We start from the raw sequence: 23,664 nt of genomic DNA, 5'->3' as shown, positions 1-23,664 counted from the left end.
GAGGTTGTGCTGTGGTGTTGAGCAAACAGATACTACATGACTATCTGGGAAGACAAAGGAGCAGTAGGTTGGTGGTGAATACTGTGAAGGACACAGACATTTGGTATTTTGTTTTCCCCGCTGGAACTAGACATTCCACAACAGGACAATGATTATTTGCAACATGGAATGGAATAAAATCCTTTTGGAATGTCTGGTGTCAACATGGCGACTCTACATCTGAGTTCAGATCTCTGTTTTGCTCTGTAACTGAGAGGATACATTGTAATTGTTTTGGATGAGGATAAGGATGGACAAGGTTTAATAGACCTTTTCTGTTGGAGCGGATACAGATCCTTAAACAGGGATGGATGGGACCCGGGAATGATTAAATAACGGGTTGGTTCACCCATTTTTACACAGGGGCCATATATTCATTCTTTATGTGCTTGTAGTTGACGCCCAAAATAGTCATTTTAAATATACATGTTTATATATATATAGTTCGGTTTGCAACTGAAAACTTTTTATAAAATGAAGATACGTTCTTATCACACAGATTCAAGTTCCTCTCTTTCATTCTGCTTGGTTTAATATGGTTTAGTGGTGGCAGGCCAGGTGGAGGAAGTGGGTGGGGTGGTTAATCAGTGAATACACATTTGACAATGAGGTGCAACTAGGGGTTGAACTGGAATTTCAAGAATTCATGACCATGAAAGCAAAAATATTTTTCTTTCAATAAGACAGTTTGACAGTGATCACCTTCAGTCTAAACCCCAAAAAAATAATTCTGATGCTGGAGAGTTGTGCTGCAAACAGACCAAAAGTGACTGATTGGTGGAATAAATGTGTGTAATAGAAGTGAGGAAGAAAGGGGTGGGGTGGGGGGGTGGGGGTTGGGGGGGTTGCAGCAACACGTCGCCTCTCTCCGCTGGGGGACCCCGTTAGTGGCAGTGGGGCGATGGGGCTGGGTTCGGGGTGGGCAACTGTAACTGTGAGGGTGGTAACCGTGGTGACCGGGTGGTCAAGGTGGGGGCGGCAGAGGAGGCGTCCTCACCGGAGAGCAGCCGGGAGCGTCGTGAGGCCTCCGCGGCCAGGGCACAGGAGATCTCAATTCTCTTCTCCTGCTCCTGGAGCTGCGTCTCTGGGTTGCCCTGGTGATAGGAACCACCCCCCTCAGTCGGACCATCCAATAGGGGAACCACATTCTGGAGACTGGAGTGAGAGGGAGGATGGAAGAGGAGAGAGGGAGAGAGGGTGGGTGGAGGGGAGGGACGAGAGTGACGAAGAAGAGTAGGGAAAAGAGAAAAGAGAACTGTTAATACTAATACAGATGTGAAACAGAGGACCATGCTAGGAGAGAACGTGTTGAGTGTGTGTAATACAGTAGTACCGTGTGTGTAATACAGTAGCATCGTGTGTGTAAAACAGTAGTACCGTGTGTGTAATACAGTAGTACCGTGTGTGTAATACAGTAGTACCGTGTGTGTAAAACAGTAGTACCGTGTGTGTAATACAGTAGTACCGTGTGTGTAAAACAGTAGTACCGTGTGTGTAATACAGTAGTACTGTGTGTAATACAGTAGTACCATGTGTGTAAAACAGTAGCACCGTGTGTGTCATACAGTAGTACTGTGTGTGTTATACAGTAGTATTGTGTGTGTAATACAGTAGTACTGTGTGTGTAATACAGTAGCACCGTGTGTTACAAGGTAGTACCATGTGTAAGACAGTAGTCTGTACATACTTTGATTTGGCAATGAGTGTCTTAATCCTCTCTACTTTCTTCTGTTTCTCCTTCTGCTCCTCCGGGCTCAGAGGCATGTTGGGTTCCACATCCAGGTAACGCTCTGGAATCAGAACCTTGTCTGGAGCAGCCAGCTGAGGACACATCATGCCACGGTCACAGATGGGGTCTGGTCACCTACTGTTTTATTCATCAGCTGTTTACTCACTATGCAGTCAGCAGTATGATTTCTACCTTACCTCTTTACTGATGTCCAGGTCGTAGTGGTCTGGTTCCATCTGTAACCGTCTGAGGCGAGCGATTTCCTCTCTAGGGGACTCCGGCACCCCCTCGCCTCGTACAGCAGCCTCCAGGTCCTTGATGTCCACCTCGTGGGCCGTCAACCTCCGCCTCACCTGGGCAAACAGAATAATCAATCAGGATAGAAAGTGGGAAGGCTCGGCTGAGGACACGGCCAATCAGCAAGGCAGTGAGGGATAGCCAAGGGGTCTGCATAGTGTACGTATCGCTGGCTAATCCATGTACTTGCACATGCAGAGTGAAAGGAATTGCCTACCACTCTGTAGTTGGCGCCGCCCTGGCTGCCCAAGTTCAAACTGCGCCTCTTGTCCCTGACCGAGCTGCTCTGGTTCCTACGGATACGCTCGTTCTGCTCCTCAATGCTCATCTTGGACTTGACCTCTGCAGGAAACACTGCACTCTTAGGACGCTCCTAGGAGACAGGAACGACAAGGTCATGATTCCTGGTCACGCATTTAATCAGCGTCCTGCCTGTTCGGCTCCATTAAGACCTGTATGACATGCTGCCTACCCTGGAGATTCCATTTGGCACCTTGCCGTTGCGTCGGTTTATTCCTTGGTCCTCCATGGGAGACTTAGTCCTGGGTGGAACGATTCCCACTGGACAACACAGAGACAAAAAGTAGGTCAGAGGTTACAAAGGTTGCATACCAATAGCTACAAATGGCTGCTGTTACCCAAAGGACACCCCATAGGACATAGACACACAGAGGATCCATTTTATCTTTCAGTCTGTTATCATCTAGATAATTTACTTTAATAAGGTACAGACAGTCTTGAGAACTAGTAATCTAATTTAAATTTAAACTACAGTGCCTTGACAAAGTGTTCAAACCCCCTTACCAATTCTTTAATGTGACTGAATTGTAAATGGTACATTGAAACTCTGTTCTGCGCTGTTCATTATATTTTAAAACACGGTATGTGATATTGATGATATTTTATATATTTGTTAGGAAAAACAAATTTTGCAATGTAATATTTGTTAGGATTTTTTTTTTGCTAGAATATGTATTCAACCTATTTTCTATGCAAGATCCAATTTCACACAGAAGAAAGAAATTGGCCTTATATCTTCTAATAGCACGACACCTTTGATCTGTTAAAATTGCAGTCGAATTGTCTGGATCAAAATAATTTACAATTGTGCATCAGCCCAGCATATCGGAAGCTCTTCAAAACGCTGGCCTGGAATGGAGGCTGGTCCGAAAGAAGCTATAACTCTAAAGGTACCACCTAAAAGCAAAATCTTCATTCAACCAACACAAACATCCCGTAGAAAATATGTCAGGAAAGAATTGGCAAAATGTCTTTGACATCACAAAGCTGGTAGATATTTAACAAAAGACTTAAAGCAATTATTTCTGCAAAATGAGGCTCAACCAAATAGTTACATAGGGGTAAAATTCTTGCATGAAACATATTTCAGTTTTTAATTTTTGTTCGCAACATTACCCAAAATGAAATGTATGTAATCTTCTAATAACTGATTTTGAGAGTCAGAGTTAATAAAATATTGAATAAAATGACATTTTATCACACCATTTGTAATTCAGAGATACATAAGGGAATTGGTTAAAGGTTTAAATATTTTTGCAAGGCAATATATATGTTGGTGTACATTCAAATTCAATATTTTCATTAAAAAAGCAATTTGCAACCGTATTCAGTATTGACCACTACACTGACCTCCATCTTCTTGTGCGAATCACAAATTCAGCACATTTAGGAAACAGGTCACACATTAAAAAAGAGAGCTCCTTTACAGATCTAGTGACCGGAGATGCCCCTGTTATGAACAATACATATTTGTACCCACTCACCCAGTCACCTGCATTATTGTCATCTTTACTGGCTCTGCAGACCCAATGACATGCCAGAACTCCATTACCCAGGGTCCATCACGAAAACGTTGGCACGCTGTACGTTGCTTTGGATAAGATATTACTGTTGGCAGAAAACCAGATTCCACCGTACCTTTATTCATGTTGGCCTGTCGATCCTGATCAAGATCCTGAACTTCATTGTTATTGGTCCGTTCTCCCGGGGAAACACCCTGCCGGTAACTGTACTTGTGCTGCAACACAGAGCAGGAGAACAAGCAAAAACGTTAGCAGCCAATCAGCGTTAAGGCATTTACCCACCGGGAGAATGTTGGCACCAATCAGGCAGAAGCATCAGAGCCAGTTACGTCGATATGGACCTTGTGGTTATCCCGAACACAAAAGGCATTAGATAATAATTGTTAGTGTGTGTAGCAATGATGGTGTTACTCCAAGATATAGTCAGGTTCCAGAACTCAGTGACTGGCATAGATAGGACGTGCAAGATGCGCACTACCGGGCAGACACAGCACAGGAACAAGCACAATAACAACACATCCACATCACTACAGCGACTGGCAACAACAGACAACACACCTCCACTCATTACCTTACCTGCCACCCACCCTGAACTGAGCCCCTAGCATCCAAAAGCACCCAGGCTGGCCATTTATTTAATATTGTTGCTTTAAATGCTCTTTCTTTATTACAGCTCCATGCATTTTATTGAAATATATTGAATCATTTCTGTAGTTATATTATCATTAATTATTATGATTATTATTAATGGTACTAATGTCCAATGCTTCACAGAAGTCTGTAGAGGACCAAAGTCAAGTCATTAAGTAGAACAATAACTACTAGTGAAGGTGCTTTTGGAGAGCACACAAATGGAGGAAAGAGTAGAATTAGAAGAGACAGATGATAGGAAGGAAGGCGGAGTGGATGATGGGGGGACAGTGGAGAGGATGATGGGGGACGGTGGAGAGAATGATGGGGGGACGGTGGAGAGGATGATGGGGGGACAGTGGGGAGGATGATGGGGAGACGGTGGAGAGGATGATGGGGAGACGGTGGAGAGGATGATGGGGGACAATGGAGAGGATGATGGGGGGACGGTGGAGAGGATGATGGGGGACGGTGGAGAGGATGATGGGGGACAGTGAAAAGGATGATTGGGGGACGGTGGAGAGGATGATGGGGGGACGGTGGAGAGGATGATGGGGGGACGGTGGAGAGGATGATGGGGGGACGGTGGAGAGGATGATGGGGGGACGGTGGAGAGGATGATGGGGGACGGTGGAGCAGATGATGGGGCGACGCTGGAATGGATAACAGGAGTATGATTGATGACGGGGTGGTGAATGTAGTTTGTTTGTGATCTGCTGTTGAGGGTTCTGGGAGCATTTCAGGGATGGACTTGGAGTGTTTTTTATTGAATGGATTACAACCAGGGGTTCCACTTTATTTTGAAAATCTCAATATCCATCTGCTGATGTTCTACACAGAGCAATATGATCAGAAAATGGTCAATAGACAACATGTTGATAAGCAACTACTTTAGAAGAAGTAATTAAAGGGTAAGGGTTAAGGTTAGGTTCAGGATAAAGGGTTAGGATTAGTAGATAGGTATTTACAATGTAATCATAGTGAGTAAAATAATATGTAGAGCAACTACAGACACACTTTTTGGACTATCAAAATAAAGTGTTAACCAACTTGGCTTATGGTAGATGTTTCACTTAGCGACAGATCGAGGAACAGCTTACTCACCCCCTTGTCATCATGTCACCCACTAGAGGGATAACAATAAATCTGTCTCTGAATCAGTAGCTATGGGGAACATCAACCTGCTTAGGTCCGTGACAGAGGATGTGGCAGGAATGGGAAGTCCCTCCCACCCTCAAATCACCAAATACCTTTCTGCCGTGGGACTCTTCGTCGTCAAGGTAACCGTCGTCCAGGCCCAGGCTGCGTAGCCAGGCGGAGCTGTCGAAGGGCAGGGGGGGAACGGAGGGGGGGAGGGACGGGGGTGACTCCAGGGGGTAGTAGGATTTTGGAAGTGGTGGCCGGGGTGGGCCAATGTCCTAGAGCCACAAGAAGGGAGGAATAAGGAGAGGAAGACAGGGAAGGAGCAAGCGGAGGAGGAAGAGAGAGCGCTGTGCATCAAGGAGTGTGACCAAAGCCAGGCGGAGTGCAGAGCAGAAGGATCATGGGACGATTTGAGGAATGGAGCCCTGACCCCAATGGAATTCAGGGGTGAAGGGTCACAGGCGTCCAGTGAGAAGCCCGGACTGAGAGCTAGCGTGGATGCGATCACTAATTAACTAAAATCAGACCGTTAGTACTGAAACAAGCCACTGATTGCTGCTGAATAGGAAATTATAAGAGTGAAAGAAGCACCACAATTTCAGTACAGACGCTGCTATAAGCTACAATTATGCAACACAGTGATACATGGAATAATAATGCCGACAACATAGGCTTCTATTCTCTGAGGTTGAAGACTACAATTCTGATGTGAGCGTAAAGTATGAGCTCCATTCCGAACAGAAAGAGAGGAAGTTGGTTGATATCTGGGAAGGCAGAACACTACAGGTATACGTGGGTTTTCTAACAGGAGTATCCAATTTCAGCCAGAGAGTGCCTCAGTGTCTTCTGGACCATAGAACAAAGCTCAGTTAATCTCTAGCTCTATCATGTTCCTTGATATCAGTTGTTTTAAATAAGCACCTTAGAAGAAGACCAACAGAAACTTTGATCCAGAAGGACTGAAGTTGGGCGATGGAGGCTAAACAGGGTTATACTACAGAACCTTCTTAATAGGGTTGAGGTTTAGGTCAGGACTACACACGCCCATCCAATCATCCCTCAGGCCTACATCACTCAGCACCACGTTCCACATGGCCAAAGAAGCCATGAAGGAACTTTTAGAGAAAATATGCAGTATTTCTACTCCACCTCCCAACAGATTTTCTTCAAACTATTTATGACAAACAGTTGGCTTTGTTCACTTACTTAATTCAGTAGAAAAATACACGTGTCATGTGGTTTTTGGAGGGTTGTGTGAGCATTGGCAGGTCTTGTGAAACGATTTAACTGAGACCCTTTCAAGTTCTTATCTTATCTAAATGACTTGAAAGTGACAGTGCTACGGTCTGCTGTAGAATGCCTTTTTGTTTTTGGCCATCGATGATCCAGAATGCTTTAAATAACCTGTCATCAGCCTATCGTGTTATCTGCCTCTAACCAAATCATGGAAAACTGAATCAGGAGATACATGAAGCCTCTGTGTTGGTCATCGGAGAGAAACAAAGAGGCTGCCTGGCCGTTCAAACCAATGACACGCTCCTTAGATCCACGAAAGCAAAAGAAAAGAAGAGCTATAATTGATTCTGATTTCTCAGTAGTGAAATAGGCTACTGATGTAAATGGCTCTATATAACAATTTAACAAGATTTCAAGCCGGTTGAAAACTCCGGACTAACTTTTCCTTGTAAACATTCTTCATAGAGGGTTACTTCAATGGCTGGACCCTGACTATTTACGAGATATAGAATTATTTGTTTGTCACCCTTGAAACAATATGGGCATAGATAAACAGATCCATGACTCAATTTTCTTTTAACAGTCATTACAAATGTCATCATTAGCCACCGCTAACTAAAACTCAACGTAGGTAATTAGGGCGTGAGCATGTCAAAATTGTTAAACCAAAATCACCTGAAATTAACCATATTTTTGGTTTGCTGTTAGCTGAAAGGGATTTGGCCATGCGAAAAATGAACACACTTTGACTACCTAGGTGTGTTATGGCAGAAACCTGGAACATGGATTGCATTCCTATTGATCCACTGACTTCTTTCAGGGTGAGGAACCATCAAGCTGAATAAAAGTGCAACACTCTGCCACAGAGAACATAACACATTGTTTCAAACCACCGGCTTTAACTCGTTGCTGTTGGCACATTCAGATAGGCTGCATCCCCGTACAAAGCACCATGACGTTATAAGTGGCAGGCCAGTACACTACAGTCCGCCATGGCTATAGATGGGTCTGCCTGTACACCCTGACCCACGGCCTGTTGTTTGGATGGCTGTGTGGTGACATCGGGGCGTGGCCTGTGGGATAACCCCCGTCACTAGGATACAGCTCGTTGTTGGGGAAGGTGAGGGGGCGTGAGCGAGGACGTGGATGGGACGGCCCTTGGGACGGAGTGGCTAGGTAGTGGACCTTGTCCTCCGACTCAGGACGGAGGGCCCTGCTCCTGGGTCGCGGAGGTGGGTGGCCTGTACGGGCATCCGGGCTACAGTGGTTTCGGCAGGGAGATGAGTGCGGGGTCTCTGGGACAGACAGGTGGGTGCGCTGAGGTGGATGCCTGAGGAAGTCGGGATAGCTAGCCTGATAGGAAGGTGGGTCTGGGATAACATCTTTCCTGTAGCCAACGACTTGCGGTTTGGTTGGGGGACTGGGTGGACCTCCGGAACTGTCTTCGGGGCTGTGAGGCTCTGGATGCGTTATGTCACTATTGGATTCAGTGGCTCGGCTGGGGCCAGGGTTGGGGCTGCTCAAGTCGGTTCTGGGATCTACGCTGGATTGGGTTTCATCAGGAGTTCTACAGGTGTGCCAGCTGGCTTCAGAGATATGCATCTCTTGCTGGGTGCCTTTATTCTCTACAGGGTATTGTATGGCTTGGGCGATACTGGGAAGCGTGTGTATTTTCGAACAGGTGTTGCTGGATAAGTACAGGGCACTTGCAGGGCTGAGGGACCTGGGCCTGTTGTGTGGGAAGGAAGGGCTACAGAAGCCTTTGGTGTTTGGCTCAGGGCTGGTGCGGGTGTTAGCTTGAGTACCATGTTGGGTGATTGGCTCAGAGACGGGTCTATTCAGATCATAACCCATTTGGGTTTTTGATTCAGAGCCTGGCAGACTACTTTGGTCAGGACCCAGTTGAGTGTTAGGTTGAGGAACTGGTTGGGTTTTAGGTTGGAGACCTGGGTGGAGACCCAGACGGGTGAGTGGTTGGTGGGAGGGGGCGGTGCTTACCTCAGGACCAAGGTGTTTGGTAGGGGAGGCCTGGGAGGCGGGCACTGGGGAGAAGGGGCTGAGTGGACTGGTGAGGCTTATTGAGCTCAGGGGACTGGCAGGACTATTGGTGCTAAAGGAACCCGACGCCCCACTGGCCACTGTGGGAGAGAGAGAGGGGAAAGAGAAGAAAGAGAGAAGGGAGAGAGGGGGGAGTGAGAAAGAAAGGAGGAGTGAGAAAGAAAGGTTGGGGTATGAAGAAGAGAGGACAGATTGATAAAGAGGGAGCGGGGAGTTAGCATGTTGTTCATCAATGTAGTCATGTTGACTCATTTTTTAATTTATCATTCATCTACATCTATGTAGTTACTCTTGCTGTATTGCATTTCAGAGTGAATATGAAATAAATAGCTATGTTGAAGTGTCAGTATTGGAGGTCTGACTGACTGTTGTTGATGTTTTTCGGGGGGGGTGAATGCGTACCCCTGTGTTTGGCTGTGTCTGTGCCTCGGGAAGGGTTGCTCTTGTGGAGTCCCTCCAACACATCCTGGACTCTCCAGAACTCCTTCTGAATGTGTCTGTGGACCAACTCACTCTGACAGAGGAGAGGATACAGGGAGCAAAGACAAGGAAAGGAGAACAATGTTAGAGAAGAACAAATGAATTAAAATACTACATAATAGCTTGAAAATAAATATTTTTTGGTAAAATCCTCCATTAGATCGCGTCAGGGTATGGTGGAGAATGTACAGTTAGGTGGCTCTGGACCTTGATTCTTGGAAACACTAGGAAGTAAGGAGGACACTCAGAATCCTCAAAGCAGGATTTCTAGAAAAACTGACATATCTTCTGAAATGTGCCACGCCCACTATACCTCCTACATTATAGATGATATCATGAAAAGAATGATGATTCATTGGACATGATGGACATTTGTTTGTGTTAATCCATTATTGATGAGGGATGCAAGCGCATTTTAAATTATTGATTAAAAGAACGGTTTCAAGCCGGCCCTTAGCAAGCCCCGATTACAACTTGTTAAGTGGCTAGAAATCAGCCAAAGAACAGGCCTAGAAACTCTGGGATTAAATGAGGTCGTGAGGAGGTAAGACTACGAAATCAGCTCCATTCTACGGCTGAAGAAAACAGCCGAAGCTTTAGGGCTGTCTCAGATGATAAGGTCCTTGTGGTGTCCTGATAAAGCCAGAGTGTTTGTGTACCTGCCCGCCTGCATTCAGTTGCTCCCACAGGTCTCCATGAATAGCATTGACTTCATCTTCCAAGGCCTCAAACTCCATCCGGGTGGTAGTCAAAGACTGTGGACAGCAGGGTAGAAGACATAAACTCAGATCCTGGAACACACACTTAGACCCTGGAACACGCACAGAACCTGGAACACACACTCAGAACCTGGAACACACAGATCCTGGAACACACACTCAGACCCTGGAACACACACTCAGACCCTGGAACACACACTCAGACCCTGGAACACACAGACCCTGGAACACAGACTCAGACCCTGAAACATGCACAGAACCTGGAACACGCACAGAACCTGGAACACGCACAGAACCTGGAACACGCACTCAGAACCTGGAACACTCAGACCCTGAAACACACACTCAGACCCTGGAACACACAGACCCTGGAACACACAGGCTCTGGAACACACACTCAGACCATGGAACAAACACACAGACCCTGGAACAAACACAGACTCTGGAACAAACACAGACTCTGGAACAAACACAGACTCTGGAACAAACACTCAGACCCTAGAACACACAGAGACCCTGGAACACACACAGACCCAGGAACAAACTCAGACCCTGGAACAAACACACAGACCCTGGAACAAACACAGACTCTGGAACAAACACAGACTCTGGAACAAACACAGACTCTGGAACAAACACTCAGACCCTAGAACACACAGAGACCCTGGAACACACAAGACCCAGGAACAAACTCAGACCCTGGAACAAACACTCAGACCCTGAAACCCACACAGACCCTGAAACCCACACAGATCTTGAAACACACAATTATACCCTGGAACACACACTTATACCCTGGAACACACTCAGAACCTGGAACACACAGACCCTGAAACACACAGAACCTGAAACACACACTCAGACCCTGGAACACACACTCAGACCCTGGAACACACACTCAGAACTTGGAACACACACTCAGAACCTGGAACACACTTAGAACCTGGAACACACAGACCCTGAAACACAAACACAGACCCTGGAACAAACACTCAGAACCTGGAACACACAGACCCTGGAACAAACACAGACCCTGAAACATACACTTATACCCTGGAACACACAGAACCTGAAAGACACACTCAGACTCTGGAACACACACTCAGACTCTGGAACACACACTCAGAGACTGGAACACAGTAAGAACTTGGAACACACACTCCGGTCCTGGAAGATACACATATCCCGGAAAACACACTCATATCCTGGAATACATACTCAGACCCTGGAAAAACATTCAGGACCTGGAATTATGCTGCCTCCCCTATAAATCTTCCTTACACTGGATGCCTGGGAGAGTTCTCCTCTGATGTTGATGAGCTGGTTCTGCAGTGTCTCCTTCTTGAGCTGTAGTTTGTCTGCAGCCAGCGGCTGTCCTCGGTACAGTTCCATCTCTTGGTGCGTGGCCACAAGCGCCCCCTCTAGGCTGTCCTGGGAACAGAAGGGAATGGGGGACTTGTCAGGCCACGTTCTTTGGCTATTTTGATTTTATTTGAATCCCCATTAGTTATTGCCAAAAGCAGAAGTGTTTCATCCTGGGGTCCACATAAAACATAGAACAAAACCACGGTCTATTTAGTATTTGACTACGTATTTGATTTGCATACTATTAATGGTTACGTTTAGGTTTTTGAGGTGTGTTGGGAAGTTGATCTAATCTTACATACATGTCACATACCCAAAATTTTGGTTTTATATTGACTATTTTAGAAATTTGTCAAAAATATGCTTTTGTAGGATTTTCTAAATTGATGCATACAACATATATAATAGGTAATCTACCTTGTCCAAACTCAATGTTAACTGTGAATGGTTTTTATCTACCTTGTCCAAACTCAATGTTAACTGTGAATGATATTTATCTACCTTGTCCATTCACAATGTTAATGGTGATGGGTATGTATCTACCTTGTCCATACTCAATGTTAAATATGAATGGTATTTATCTACCTTGTCCATACTCAGTGTTAATGGTGAGGGGTATTTATCTACCTTGTCCATACTCAGTGTTAATGGTGAGGGGTATTTATCTACCTTGTCCATACTCAGTGTTAATGGTGAGGGGTATTTATCTACCTTGTCCATACTCAGTGTTAATGGTGAGGGGTATTTATCTACCTTGTCCATACTCAGTGTTAATGGTGAGGGGTATTTATCTACCTTGTCCATTCTCAACCTGTGAACCATTGCTTCTTGGTCCTTCAGAATTCTGTTCTGCTCACAAAGACGGCCCAGAAGTTTCTGTAGAGAGAATTAAGAGAGAATGAAAGAAGCCCTTAAAGTGCCACTGTGGCAGAGAACACATGAATCTACGATGCTGGGACAGGGCTGTGAGGGCAGAGTGTTTACAGAGGACAGGAAGCTGTTGTAAGATGGACAATTTAAGAGGGTTGTTTTGACATGTTTTATGGAAAGACAGATGACGGGTTGCGGCCTTACGCTGGTCTCGATTTCGTTGAGCTTCAGTGTGGGATGAAGATCCCTGCTGAGGTCACGGAACGGTGGCACCTGTGTAAACAGGGAGAGGCCACTGTTTAAAATCAAATCATATTAACCAGAACAGTGTTCAAACCAGTGCTTTGTAAGGCACAGCCAGGTTTGAAGAAACAACCTACACAACACTCCACTCAGCGTGCCATAGGTGTGCCCAGGTCACCCAGTAACATAGGACATTTAATCAATGACATAGCAACACAGCAGGACTGGCAGAAAACCACCATGCTACATACTTAGTAAATACATGGAACATCAATACTGTATAGTACATATTGCATCCATACGTCGCGTGAATATGAATACAGATATGGCATATATAGTAAATAACAACTGTTATTCTCCGTTATGTGGAGTAGCAAGAGCAAATAGGGCGAGCCAGAAGGCTACCCTTCTCCCTTCGGTCAAGAAGTCATATGAATGTCATCGATTACTGAGATTGAATGGTGTATGAGAGGAGGATGAGGAGGATATAACATGACGGGGAGACAGAGTTGAAGGATGTGGGGTGAAGTGAAGTTATGAAACACTGTTAGGCTAAAGCGCAAGACGTGAGATGACGTGAAAAACGTATGGGAAGACAAATAACAATAAAGCACTATGAAGCAACAAGGAGGAATAAAATGGCAGACAAACTGGCGGGACAATGAAACCAAAAGTGTGTTCTATGGGCAGAGCCTAGCGTCTAACAGTCACATGCTAGAGTGGGCTAATGGAGAGAGGAGAGGCAGGCTTGGGGAAGACTATGGGGTCAGAGGGAAATCTTTCTAGTCTAGATGACAGCTTATCCTCTTATGCTACATTATTAGTGGCTAGACAAGCCCTGAAGAGGGCAGTAGTTGGACCTCTGTAGAAAGAGAGACCCTACGCAAGCAGCTACAATTGTATTCTTCACCAGCAGCCCTGTGGCTACAAGTGCCCTGATTTCCTGTACTGTTGCCAGTCCTCAGGGGTTAGAGTATCCATCCTTCCATCTCTAGCAAACACAGTTGATTAAACTAGTTAAGCAATAAAGCACATAGGTATGTGCCCAATTGTCAATGGCTTGCAGCTGTTCTTAGGTAGGATGCTTCGCAGGGCCTGGATACAGCCATGGTCATATTGCCAATATACCCTGAAATCTCTGAGATGCCTCATTTCTCTTGTAAATGGTTTGTCAACACATTTGTCAACACATTTGTCAACACATCAGCTTTTCTTTTGACTTTGGGATTCTTTTGGTATTGGTCAGTGACATTGTTTTGATTTACTATTTGTATTTTAGGTGGATCCTAGCCGATGGGGAGGATTGTTTGAGGACAAGTTTTGACGGGGCTCTATGTCCAGCTGTAGCCTGCCTCTCTAGGGCACCCTCTCCTCTCTTACTTGTGTGAAGAGCTTTGCTCTAGGGGAGGATCGCTCCACCATTCTGGTTAGCATTCCGATAAGGTGATCTCCACCGGTCACCTGAGGCGAAACACACCGTCCATCATTCTCTACCAGCACCGGCCCCTGACCAGCGTGGTGGTTCTATCGTGACTAACTTGACAAAGGTGTTTGTGTGCAATGCGTGCGAGGTACTGTGGACATGGAGCACTGTAAAGGGTTCGGTGACGGGGAGACAGAAGGCGACTGTGGACAAGAACGGGGGAAACTGGTGTTCAGGTGTGACACCAGGGACAACGACACATCTGAATACTGTGGTAAACATCACAAAGTAGGCTGTCAACAGACCTGGGAATGGCCATAACACAGTTTATGGATTATCACCGAACAACAAAAAACCCTGAGCTCAGTGGGGAAGTTAGACAGCTTTTCTTTTAGACTCAAACTGGTTGAATCAATATTGTGTTTTTTTGTGTAATTTGTCAACACATTGTGACGTTACACGTAGGTGTGCTTTGTTTGAGTGTTCCTCTATGGAGGTCGACATTGGAGGTTCAGGTTCTACTGTACATACCTGTTGATCCAGGTACTCCAGGTTCCGCTGGAGCTGTAGGTCTAAAATGTCCTCCTGACACAAGGATCAGCAGTTACATCAACAGGGATAAAGACAAGGACAGTGCAAGGCCCAGTAGTAGACACACCAGTGAAACCAGCAGCAGACACAGGGACACAAAGAGTGTGTTTTGAGAGACAGAGAAAAGGAGACCAGGGAGAGACAGAGAAAAAGAGACCAGGGAGAGACAGAGAAAAAGAGACCAGGGAGAGACAGAGAAAAGGAGACCAGGGAGAGACAGAGAAAAAGAGACCAGGGAGAGACAGAGAAAAAGTGACCAGGGAGAGACAAAGAAAAAAAGACCAGGGAGAGACAGAGAAAAAGAGACCAGGGAGAGACAGAGAAAAGGAGACCAGGGAGAGACAGAGAAAAAGAGACCAGGGAGAGACAAAGAAAAAGAGACCAGGGAGAGACAGAGAAAAAGTGACCAGGGAGAGACAGAGAAAAAGAGACCAGGGAAAGACAGAGAAAAAGTGACCAGGGAGAGACAGAGAAAAAGAGACCAGGGAAAGACAGAGAAAAAGTGACCAGGGAGAGACAGAGAAAAAGAGACCAGGGAGAGACAGAGAAAAAGAGACCAGGGAAAGACAGCCAGAGGGAAGGGAAACAGGGAGGACAGACATAAACATAAGAACACCTGTCGTAGAAAGCGGCAAAGCACAGCAATAGCAACCCTTCAGAGATACTGCTGGCTGTAAGCACAGATATACAGCCATCTGGGGAACAAGTTTCCACTAAACATGTGTATTTGTGTGTGTGTGTGTGTGTGTGTGTGTGTGAGTGAGTGACAAAGCCACATTGGACTCTGTATCTCCTGACAGTGTAACACGCTGATGGAGGACGTACCATTTTGCTGTGTAGCGAAGGGGAGGCAGGGTAGTTGTAATGGTACATTCCTTGGCTTAGCGACCTTCTGTCTCCAGGGTAATCATACTGAAATTAGAGAGATCACCAGGAGGTTGCCAGAGCACTTTGATCTTGGGCTAGCAAGGCATAGCAACACTATCACCAAGTAAGACGTCCTACCATCAGGTGGTCTAGGGGTCTCAATCATAATAAACACATTCTCAAAAACCATACAAACAATCCCCCCCCCCCACCCACCAAAAACACACATAAACTCTCACCTTTGGTGAACTCAGAGACCTTCTCAGCCCGTACACCGAGGGGTCAGCATAGATCACATCCTCCCGTAACCTTCCAGGTCCTCTGTCAAACAGCGCAGAGGGCGAGCGGGCGGGGGACACAAAGCTATGAGGGCCGGGCGAGTAGGGCCCACCCGTGGATGAGGACGGAGATCTGGGGACGGACCTAGACCTGGGCTGGATGGACAGACGCCTCATGGAGGTCTGGGCTGCGTCCATCTGGCCGTAGTAGGCCGGGCCCGGTGGGGGGGGCGAATGGGTCGCGTGACGACGGGGGTGCGTATAGGGGGGGTCTGTCCCGCAGCGAGCGTCTCTTCTCCTCTGTGGTCCAGCGAGGGTGGCCCTGCCGGTCGTAGCTAACGGCTGACACGGAGCAGATGCTGTCCGGGCGAACGCCAGGTGGGTAGAGGGGGTACTCCTCAACGAAGCCTGGGCCGCCCACAATGCTGCCGTACACACTGTAGTAGTCCCCTGGTGCCCCCCGATTCACTGAGAAGTAATGAGAAGGACTGGGGGGGGGGGGGGCACAGAGGAAGGAGAGAGACACAGAGGAAGGAGAGAGACACAGAGGAAGGAGAGAGACACAGAGGAAGGAGAGAGACACAGAGGAAGGAGAGAGACACAGAGGAAGGAGAGAGACACAGAGGAAGGAGAGAGACACAGAGGAAGGAGAGAGACACAGAGGAAGGAGAGAGACACAGAGGAAGGAGAGAGACACAGAGGAAGGAGAGAGACACAGAGGAAGGAGAGAGACACAGAGGAAGGAGAGAGACACAGAGGAAGGAGAGAGACACAGAGGAAGTGGAGACACAGAAGAGGATGAAGGAAATGCTTTTGTCCACATTCAAACAGGCTACATATTACTTACATCCTACAGGTGAACAGAGCTCTATTTCTTATTGGGAAGAGCATAGTTAACTAAAGTCCCAATATAGTAACTGTCTAGATTGATATATCTCAGTCTTTGACCGGGTTGTCTGGGCAACCAACCTTCTAAGAGTTTCTGTGTCTCCTGGAGCTATTTGTGTCACCTTGCATTTTTAGACTACCTCATAGTGGCTACTATTCCTTGTATGTACATTCTGCAAATGCTAATTCAGTCATATGTACTGTTGGAAGAGAATATAAGCTTGAAACTTGAAATGCACAATCAGAACAATCTGTCATGATGATACTCTGCTAGTTTCTGTACTCATTCTCTGTCAGTGCTGGGCCAATTGTTCCCGTGGATCCATATAGTTAAACTTGAAATTATAAACTGTTAAACCAGAAGTTTTATTTTGATAAATTGCGCAATTTGGCGACCCAGATGGGACTTTAATATCTTCACGACGACAGTGTTTGCTTTTCAGTTCTCTCCAGCTGACTGAAATGCCAGCATCATAAATAGGTAAGTGAAACCTACTTGACAAAATTTGCAATAGTTCATATCACTCTGTTTTGAGAGTTGAATTGTTTGCTCCGGAGCCGGGAGTGACGAAGTCCGGTTTATTACATATAAAATAGCAGTTGATTATTGATGGTACATGTTTAATTGATGTTTCATTGTCATGATGTTATGTACTAAAAGATAAAATATAGAAAATCCTCCGATAAGAACAAAAAAAGAGATTGATTGGACTGTAACTGAATATTCGATAACAAAGCATGATCATTACTAGAACTCCAAAACATGATAGAAACTCTGTGAAGGAGAAGAAGGTTCGTGTTGCCAAACGTCAGCCTCGAAACCTTAATGACTTGGAGAAGATCTGCAAAGAGGAGTGGGACAAAATCCCTCCTGAGATGTGTGCAAACCTGGTGGCCAACTACAAGAAATGTCAGACCATTGATTGCCAACAAGGGTTTTGCCACCAAGTACTAAGTCATGTTTTGCAGAGGGGTTGAATACTTATTTCACTCATTAAAATGCTAATCATATTATAACATCTTTGACATGCGTTTTCCGGGATTTTATTGTGGTGATTCTGTCTCTCACTGTTCAAATTAACCTACCATTAAAATTATAGAATGATCATTTCTTTGTCAGTGGGCAAACGTACAAAATCAGCAGGTGATCAAAAACTTTTTTCCCCTCACTGTATGGTATTTGTCTGCCTTCAATTGAATGCTACAGAGAGAGATAACCAGTGAGCAAGCAAGCAAACCAGTTTAACTAACACATTGGTAGGTTTGCTAGCTAGATCAACCAATATATTTTTAAAATACATTGAAAGTGTTTGACAAGAGGCTTCTAGAAACATGTCATGAGAACAAACAGGAAAGTAAAAACAAAGGAAATAAATATTCTTTGTTTTTTTTGCTATGTGTTCATTGCTATCCTGCGGGTAAATCAGTCAGTCAGATTCTGACCTACATAGATGCCCATATATGGTATACTGAGAAATACTCCATCCCTCTTACTCTTGGTAAGGGACAGACGGTTTTCACTGGACAGAGCGAGTTAGCTAGCTAATTTTCTTAATTTCACATTTACCCTTTTTCAATTAGGACATTTTTAACTTTTTCAATTAGGCATTTTTAACTTATAGGTTATGCATTAATTCACTCTCACCTTCATAAGCAAAGTATTTCCACACAGCACTCCTGCTGTTTTCTTTTTCCAAGAGTGCGGGCCTCTGAGCTCATGTGCCTTGCATTGTAACCACTCCTGTCTGAATCTTGGCAACCTTGTTTTGTTATCAATTGGAGTGCATGTTGTCCCTCTCGGGATTTTTTGTAATAAACACATTTTTACATAAAAGAAGCAAACACGCAATTTTCTTAATAAAGGTACAGAGTGCTCAGATGCTTGTTCTTTTTTTCATTTTTTTTAGCATTACCGAATGCTAAATTAATTAAGCTCAGAACAGTTTTAGAAATTTGGTATTGCGGTACTATCAAAGTATCAATATTTTTGACAACCCTAGTCTCCATCTCTCGCTGTCTCTCCTCTGACTTTTTATATCCATCTGTTTCTATTTGTCTGTGTATATTTCCTGCTCTTTATGCCCTCTGTCCAACTCTACCTGTTCAGGTCCTCATGTACAGCCATTCCTCTGCGCTGGTTGACCCATTGCTGTAGTTGTGTCATGGAGCTCTTCCTCTGGGCCTGTCTCTCAGGGTTGGTCCGTGGCACAAAGCCCCGTCTCAACACTACATTCTCAGGCTGCTCCCTCCCGTCTCTCGGCCCTCCCTCTGGAGGTCCCTGGGGCAGGCGGCCATTACCCTGAGGGGGTCCGTTTCCCTGAGGGGGTCCGTTTCCATGGTGTGGGGGCCCGTTTGGGGGGCCGTAGGGGCCCCATCCGTTGGGCTGGTGATGGGGCTGGTGAGCACCCCCCGGTGCAGGTCCTCCTCTTTCTCCCCTCTCCACTCTCTCTACCCCCATCCTCTCCTCCTGCTCCATGTGGGAGAGTGGAGGCGTTTTCCCGTTGTTGACCCCATTGACCTTGTGATGGGCGGGTTCTCGTGGTCCGCGATCTGGGTCTCGGAGGTCATTGTTCTGGTCATCCTCCTCGATGTTTGTCTGGGCGTGTGGTTCCGGTCCTTTGGTTACCATGGTGTTACCGCGGAGTTCCGCTGTGGGTGTGGTGGCCTCTGAGTTGGTGATCCTAAGGAGAGAAAGTTAGAGAGGGAGAGAGAGTTATTTAGGGAGAGAGTCAGAGAATGAGAGAGGAAAAGAGAGAGAGAGAGAGAGGGGGGGGGGTATGGAGAGAGTGCAGGCCGACTGCTGAGATGGGACATTGTCCAGGTGTTTGTGTACCTATATGAAGGTTGTATTTGGACCTGTGCAGCCTCGTTCATGGCATCAACCCACTCCTCCTGTTCCTCGGCTGTCTCAGCGCTGAAGTAATATGTCCGTATTCCAGCGTGTTCCGCCTGCACACAGAACACAATGGGGGCCTTTACCTCACCGTCCTCCTCCCCCTCGTACCAAACCTGGAAAAGACAAAGAAGAGAGCTTTACTTCACATGAACCTTCATCATGAGGAATTTAATCTTCATCATCGCAGCCATGCATTTGAATGAAAAAAACACACGGATGTCACACGGATTGACAATGCATGTTACACTGAATCATTGCCAATGGCCAATCAACTTTTCATACAGAGCACAGAACTGTGGGGGAATATCAAACAGCTGTATTTGTTAAACTGTTATTATACAAAGTGACCACTGCATAAAACATTTAGCTGAATGGTGTATTAGTGAGTAGTTACCACATGCATAACAAAACCACAGTTGTTAGTAGCACTCAGGTTATTGGACGTATCATCACTTTAATATGGCACTGCAGTGCTAAAGGATATCAATAATGGAATTCACAAGTCAGACAATGGCCAATGACTCAGTTCAAGAGAGTCAAATCTCTAAAAATAGTGTGGGGCAATTTATGAATCGCTAACTGATCTACAAATAAAATGTGTACAATCATGATGCAAACTGATTTGTAGATCAGTCAATCGCGACTTGCCTGCAGTTTGTGAAGCCATGTGTAACAAGTCCAGCATCCAATAACATGCAGTAGCAAAACAGCGTCCCCCATCTATGAGTCCACAGTAAAACATTGTGTACCCCCCATCCCCCTAATCCCAGTAGACTGGGAGAAAGTGAAGAGGAATTAGTGAATTAAGGAACAAACGAGGAATACTACCTACATGAAATAAGTTCATCTGGGGTCTCTACACAGGCACAAGGGTGGACAGCTATGCTCAAGGGTCCTCGCAGGTTGTTTTGAGAGGAAGGAGAGGAGAAATTGGTGAGGGTCAGAGGTTATCAAGGTCAGAGTTCAGAACAAATTGATTGATGACATAATGGTACACAAACGTCAAGGGAAGGTGAGGGTAAAGGGTGAGGATCCTAGAGAGGTCAGGGGTGAGGATCCTAGAGAGGTCACGGTGCAGTGAGACCTACAGCATATCTCATTGGTATGAAATTATATCCTGAAAGAAATACTTAAAAAAATGTAATAATAATACATCCATTAGCTTCTTTGTCTCTTCCTTGGTGGCACTATAATTAGTTAGCTGCGTCACCCGTCAGTTTTATTCACTTCAACATGGAAGTGGACGATACACTGTAATGTCTCTCATCTGACAGAAGAGGGCAGTAGAACCATGTACATACCATGTTACATCACAGGTCCACAGACACTTAAGGATCAGTTACTGAGCTAACAGGGCACATCTACATGGAAACACCTCTGAGGGGCCCTAAAATATTTGAAAGACAGTGCATACTTTGTCCAAAACACGTGAGCTTGTGAGCCGAGTACACACAGTGTCAGTTAGATGCAGAGCTTGGACACGTGTCCAGCTGAACCTTCAAGACCCCAGTCACCACCGACACACAACAGATAAGGCAATGACACACAAAGAGGAACATACTAATAGATTAAGCACTATATGTCAAAGGCCCCATACCACTGACTACTGTACTTATCTGTGCCGTTACTTAGGCAATTTTGAATAACAACCACATTTCTAGTTTCAGCAACAACCTGAGGGAATATGACGGGGTGGAGGGGTAATTAGGGTTAACTGTCTTGCTCAAGGGACAGAACGACATAGCTTTCACCTTGGCGCTAAGGGGATTAGAACCACCGACCATTCAGACACTAACGAGATGCCACCTTGCTGCATCTACCAGCTATGGCGGCATCTACATGCTCCACAGTGACACATTCGGAAAGCCCTTCAAGCCCCCCCACCCCATGGGGTAGAAACACAGGCATTGTCACAAGGTGTTTGACAGCAACTGATAATCATGGGAAGAGTCATGAGATCAGGCCTTGATAGCCTTCAGTAACAGCAGGCATGTGAGGACTACTGTCTGTTAGCGGAGTATTAGCTGGCCGCAGTCCAACAAGCTGACGGGGAAGCAGGGAATGTCTCACACAGTAGGGAGAAACTAATGTGAGGAAGTCCACCCTAATCAGTGGAGATAAAGGAAACATAATTGCCACTAGATTTACTTAATCATTGCAAATGTTGACTCTGTAAAGTTAATTAGTCATCTTGGTGTGAAAGCCCTTCCGGGTTCCTTCAAGCCACTGTCGACCCTTAAGGGTTGTTCGTGTTAGAAGTGGAATGAACACAGCATACAATTCGTTACAAAAAACTGGGGACGCTCAACCACTTTCAGTTCAAGAGTTACCGTTTGACTGGTGAGGAGATAATAGACATTAAGTGTCCAGGCACTACCTCCCATGTTGGCACTGGTCGCTTCACCACAACACCATCCTAATTGACATTGTAACTAGGGTGTAGCTGTGGGTGCCAGCGTTGCGTACATTAATATTGGCCAAGTTGTCTCTGAGGCCCCTGTGTGTGTTAACAACCTTTCCAGCCCTCCGTCCTTCTGTCAGCACATTAACAGTCTGCCAGCGAATAGAGCTGCTCTGCACCAGCCGGAAGGACTGGGACTGGGGAGGCTTGGGACACACACACACACACACACACACACACACAGACGCAGTCATAATAACGAATAGAAAGAACGCCCATAGAAGAAAACTGGTCTGGTGCCAGGATATAGAACAATACAGAGCATGGCACCTGACTGACTGAACACTACTAACTGTAATACACCGCCTGGCTCCTGACTGACTGAACATTACTAGATGTTATACATAGCTTGCCCCCCGACTGACTTAACACTACTTGCCGTTATAGGTAGCTTGACATTTTGACTGGCAGCTTCACAGCTGGTTTCTCTGCTGTTTTGTCTTCAAAAATAAGACCTAACAGATTTCAGTTGTACACTACTAAGGTGAAGACAGAGACTAAAGGTGGGTGTTCAAGGGAAGACATGGTTATATAGATCTCCAGTCACTCATCACATGGTGTCAACAGACTCCCCGAGACAGAAAATCCACCGTCTGGTGTGTTTGGGTTCTCAAACTGTTGCGCAACAACCCCCACCCCTCCATGCAGTGGTCAAACCAGTCCTACACTCACAAGGTACAAACAGTGTGCCCGGTGCACATGTGTTTGTGCTAGTGTGTGTTTGTGTGTGTGTGTGTGTGTGTGTGTATGTGGCTGTTTACCCTGAACACACATACACGGCAGTACTGGTACCAGAGAAAAACAGTCCCTCCTGTGTAGTGACTCAATCTTCTACAAGAGCCAAAATGTGCCACCTTTTCCTATGCAGCTAGCAGGTTTAGTTCACATACATTTAGGTCAACAGGTTGCCAATTGGCAGCATTTGATTTAAAAGATTAATGAAGGATTTTAAATGGTGTCTTGGTGGAAGAACAGGGTTCTACCAAGAAACCTATTTCATTGTAAGAACCCTCGACAGAATATGAGGGTTCTACAAAGAGAACATGGTATTGTAATATATTAGACATGATAGACAAAACAATCTAAGGTATTATTGATGACTTTATGCCCGTCTCTCCACAGTGATTCACTAAGGCCAAGGCCTAAGACATGATGACCAATGCCTGTCCACAAAACATCCTTCCTTTTCGTCTCATCTCCTCATCATGGTGTGTGTGTGTGTGTGTGATGTAAGCGTCTCTGTCAGGCTGTTGTTCCCGAAGTTCTATATTTATCCCAGGCTAGTTAATTATAGCCGGGACATAGCGAACACTCTTCACTGCCTGGTGAGAAGATGATAAGTAGTCCAGACATCGTTTGGTGTTTGTGTGTGGTTAATTATAACCACTGAGTATCAGTTTTAAAAAACTACAGAAGGGGACACAAGACGATACTTTAAGGATGCACATTCAATAAAGGGGAATCAGAACCTGTGAATATTCCATTGAAGCGGAGAAGCTGTGGGTTGGTAGCAGAGGGAAGTGGGGAGGGGTTAAGTATCGGTTGGTAGAGTACAGAGACACCAGAGATTCATTCATCCAGAGGAGGCAGAAGGTCACGTGACCAGGACGCCTTCAGCGTCATTTCCT

General features: G+C 45.7%; 1 protein-coding gene across 1 annotated transcript in view; it reads right to left on the bottom strand.

The window, feature by feature from the left end:
- plekha6 (pleckstrin homology domain containing, family A member 6) overlaps positions 1–23,664 on the bottom strand; it is a 56,320-nt gene that overhangs the window by 5,081 nt on the left and 27,575 nt on the right. Inside the window, 20 exon segments of the mRNA XM_034287264.1 lie at positions 1,037–1,194; positions 1,727–1,860; positions 1,966–2,121; positions 2,283–2,438; positions 2,538–2,626; positions 4,004–4,103; positions 5,769–5,936; positions 8,896–9,035; positions 9,358–9,469; positions 10,095–10,190; positions 11,436–11,585; positions 12,315–12,395; positions 12,594–12,662; positions 14,013–14,093; positions 14,587–14,640; positions 15,472–15,558; positions 15,753–16,065; positions 16,067–16,279; positions 18,779–19,360; positions 19,513–19,628. Coding sequence (XP_034143155.1) covers positions 1,037–1,194; positions 1,727–1,860; positions 1,966–2,121; positions 2,283–2,438; positions 2,538–2,626; positions 4,004–4,103; positions 5,769–5,936; positions 8,896–9,035; positions 9,358–9,469; positions 10,095–10,190; positions 11,436–11,585; positions 12,315–12,395; positions 12,594–12,662; positions 14,013–14,093; positions 14,587–14,640; positions 15,472–15,558; positions 15,753–16,065; positions 16,067–16,279; positions 18,779–19,360; positions 19,513–19,628 — 3,055 coding nt within the window.

This window comes from Esox lucius, chromosome 17 (genome assembly GCF_011004845.1).
Source record: "Esox lucius isolate fEsoLuc1 chromosome 17, fEsoLuc1.pri, whole genome shotgun sequence".
In the NCBI taxonomy this organism is placed as follows: Eukaryota; Metazoa; Chordata; class Actinopteri; order Esociformes; family Esocidae; genus Esox; species Esox lucius.
Note: the sequence above shows the minus strand (reverse complement) of the source record. Positions and strands in the feature narration are given on the sequence as shown.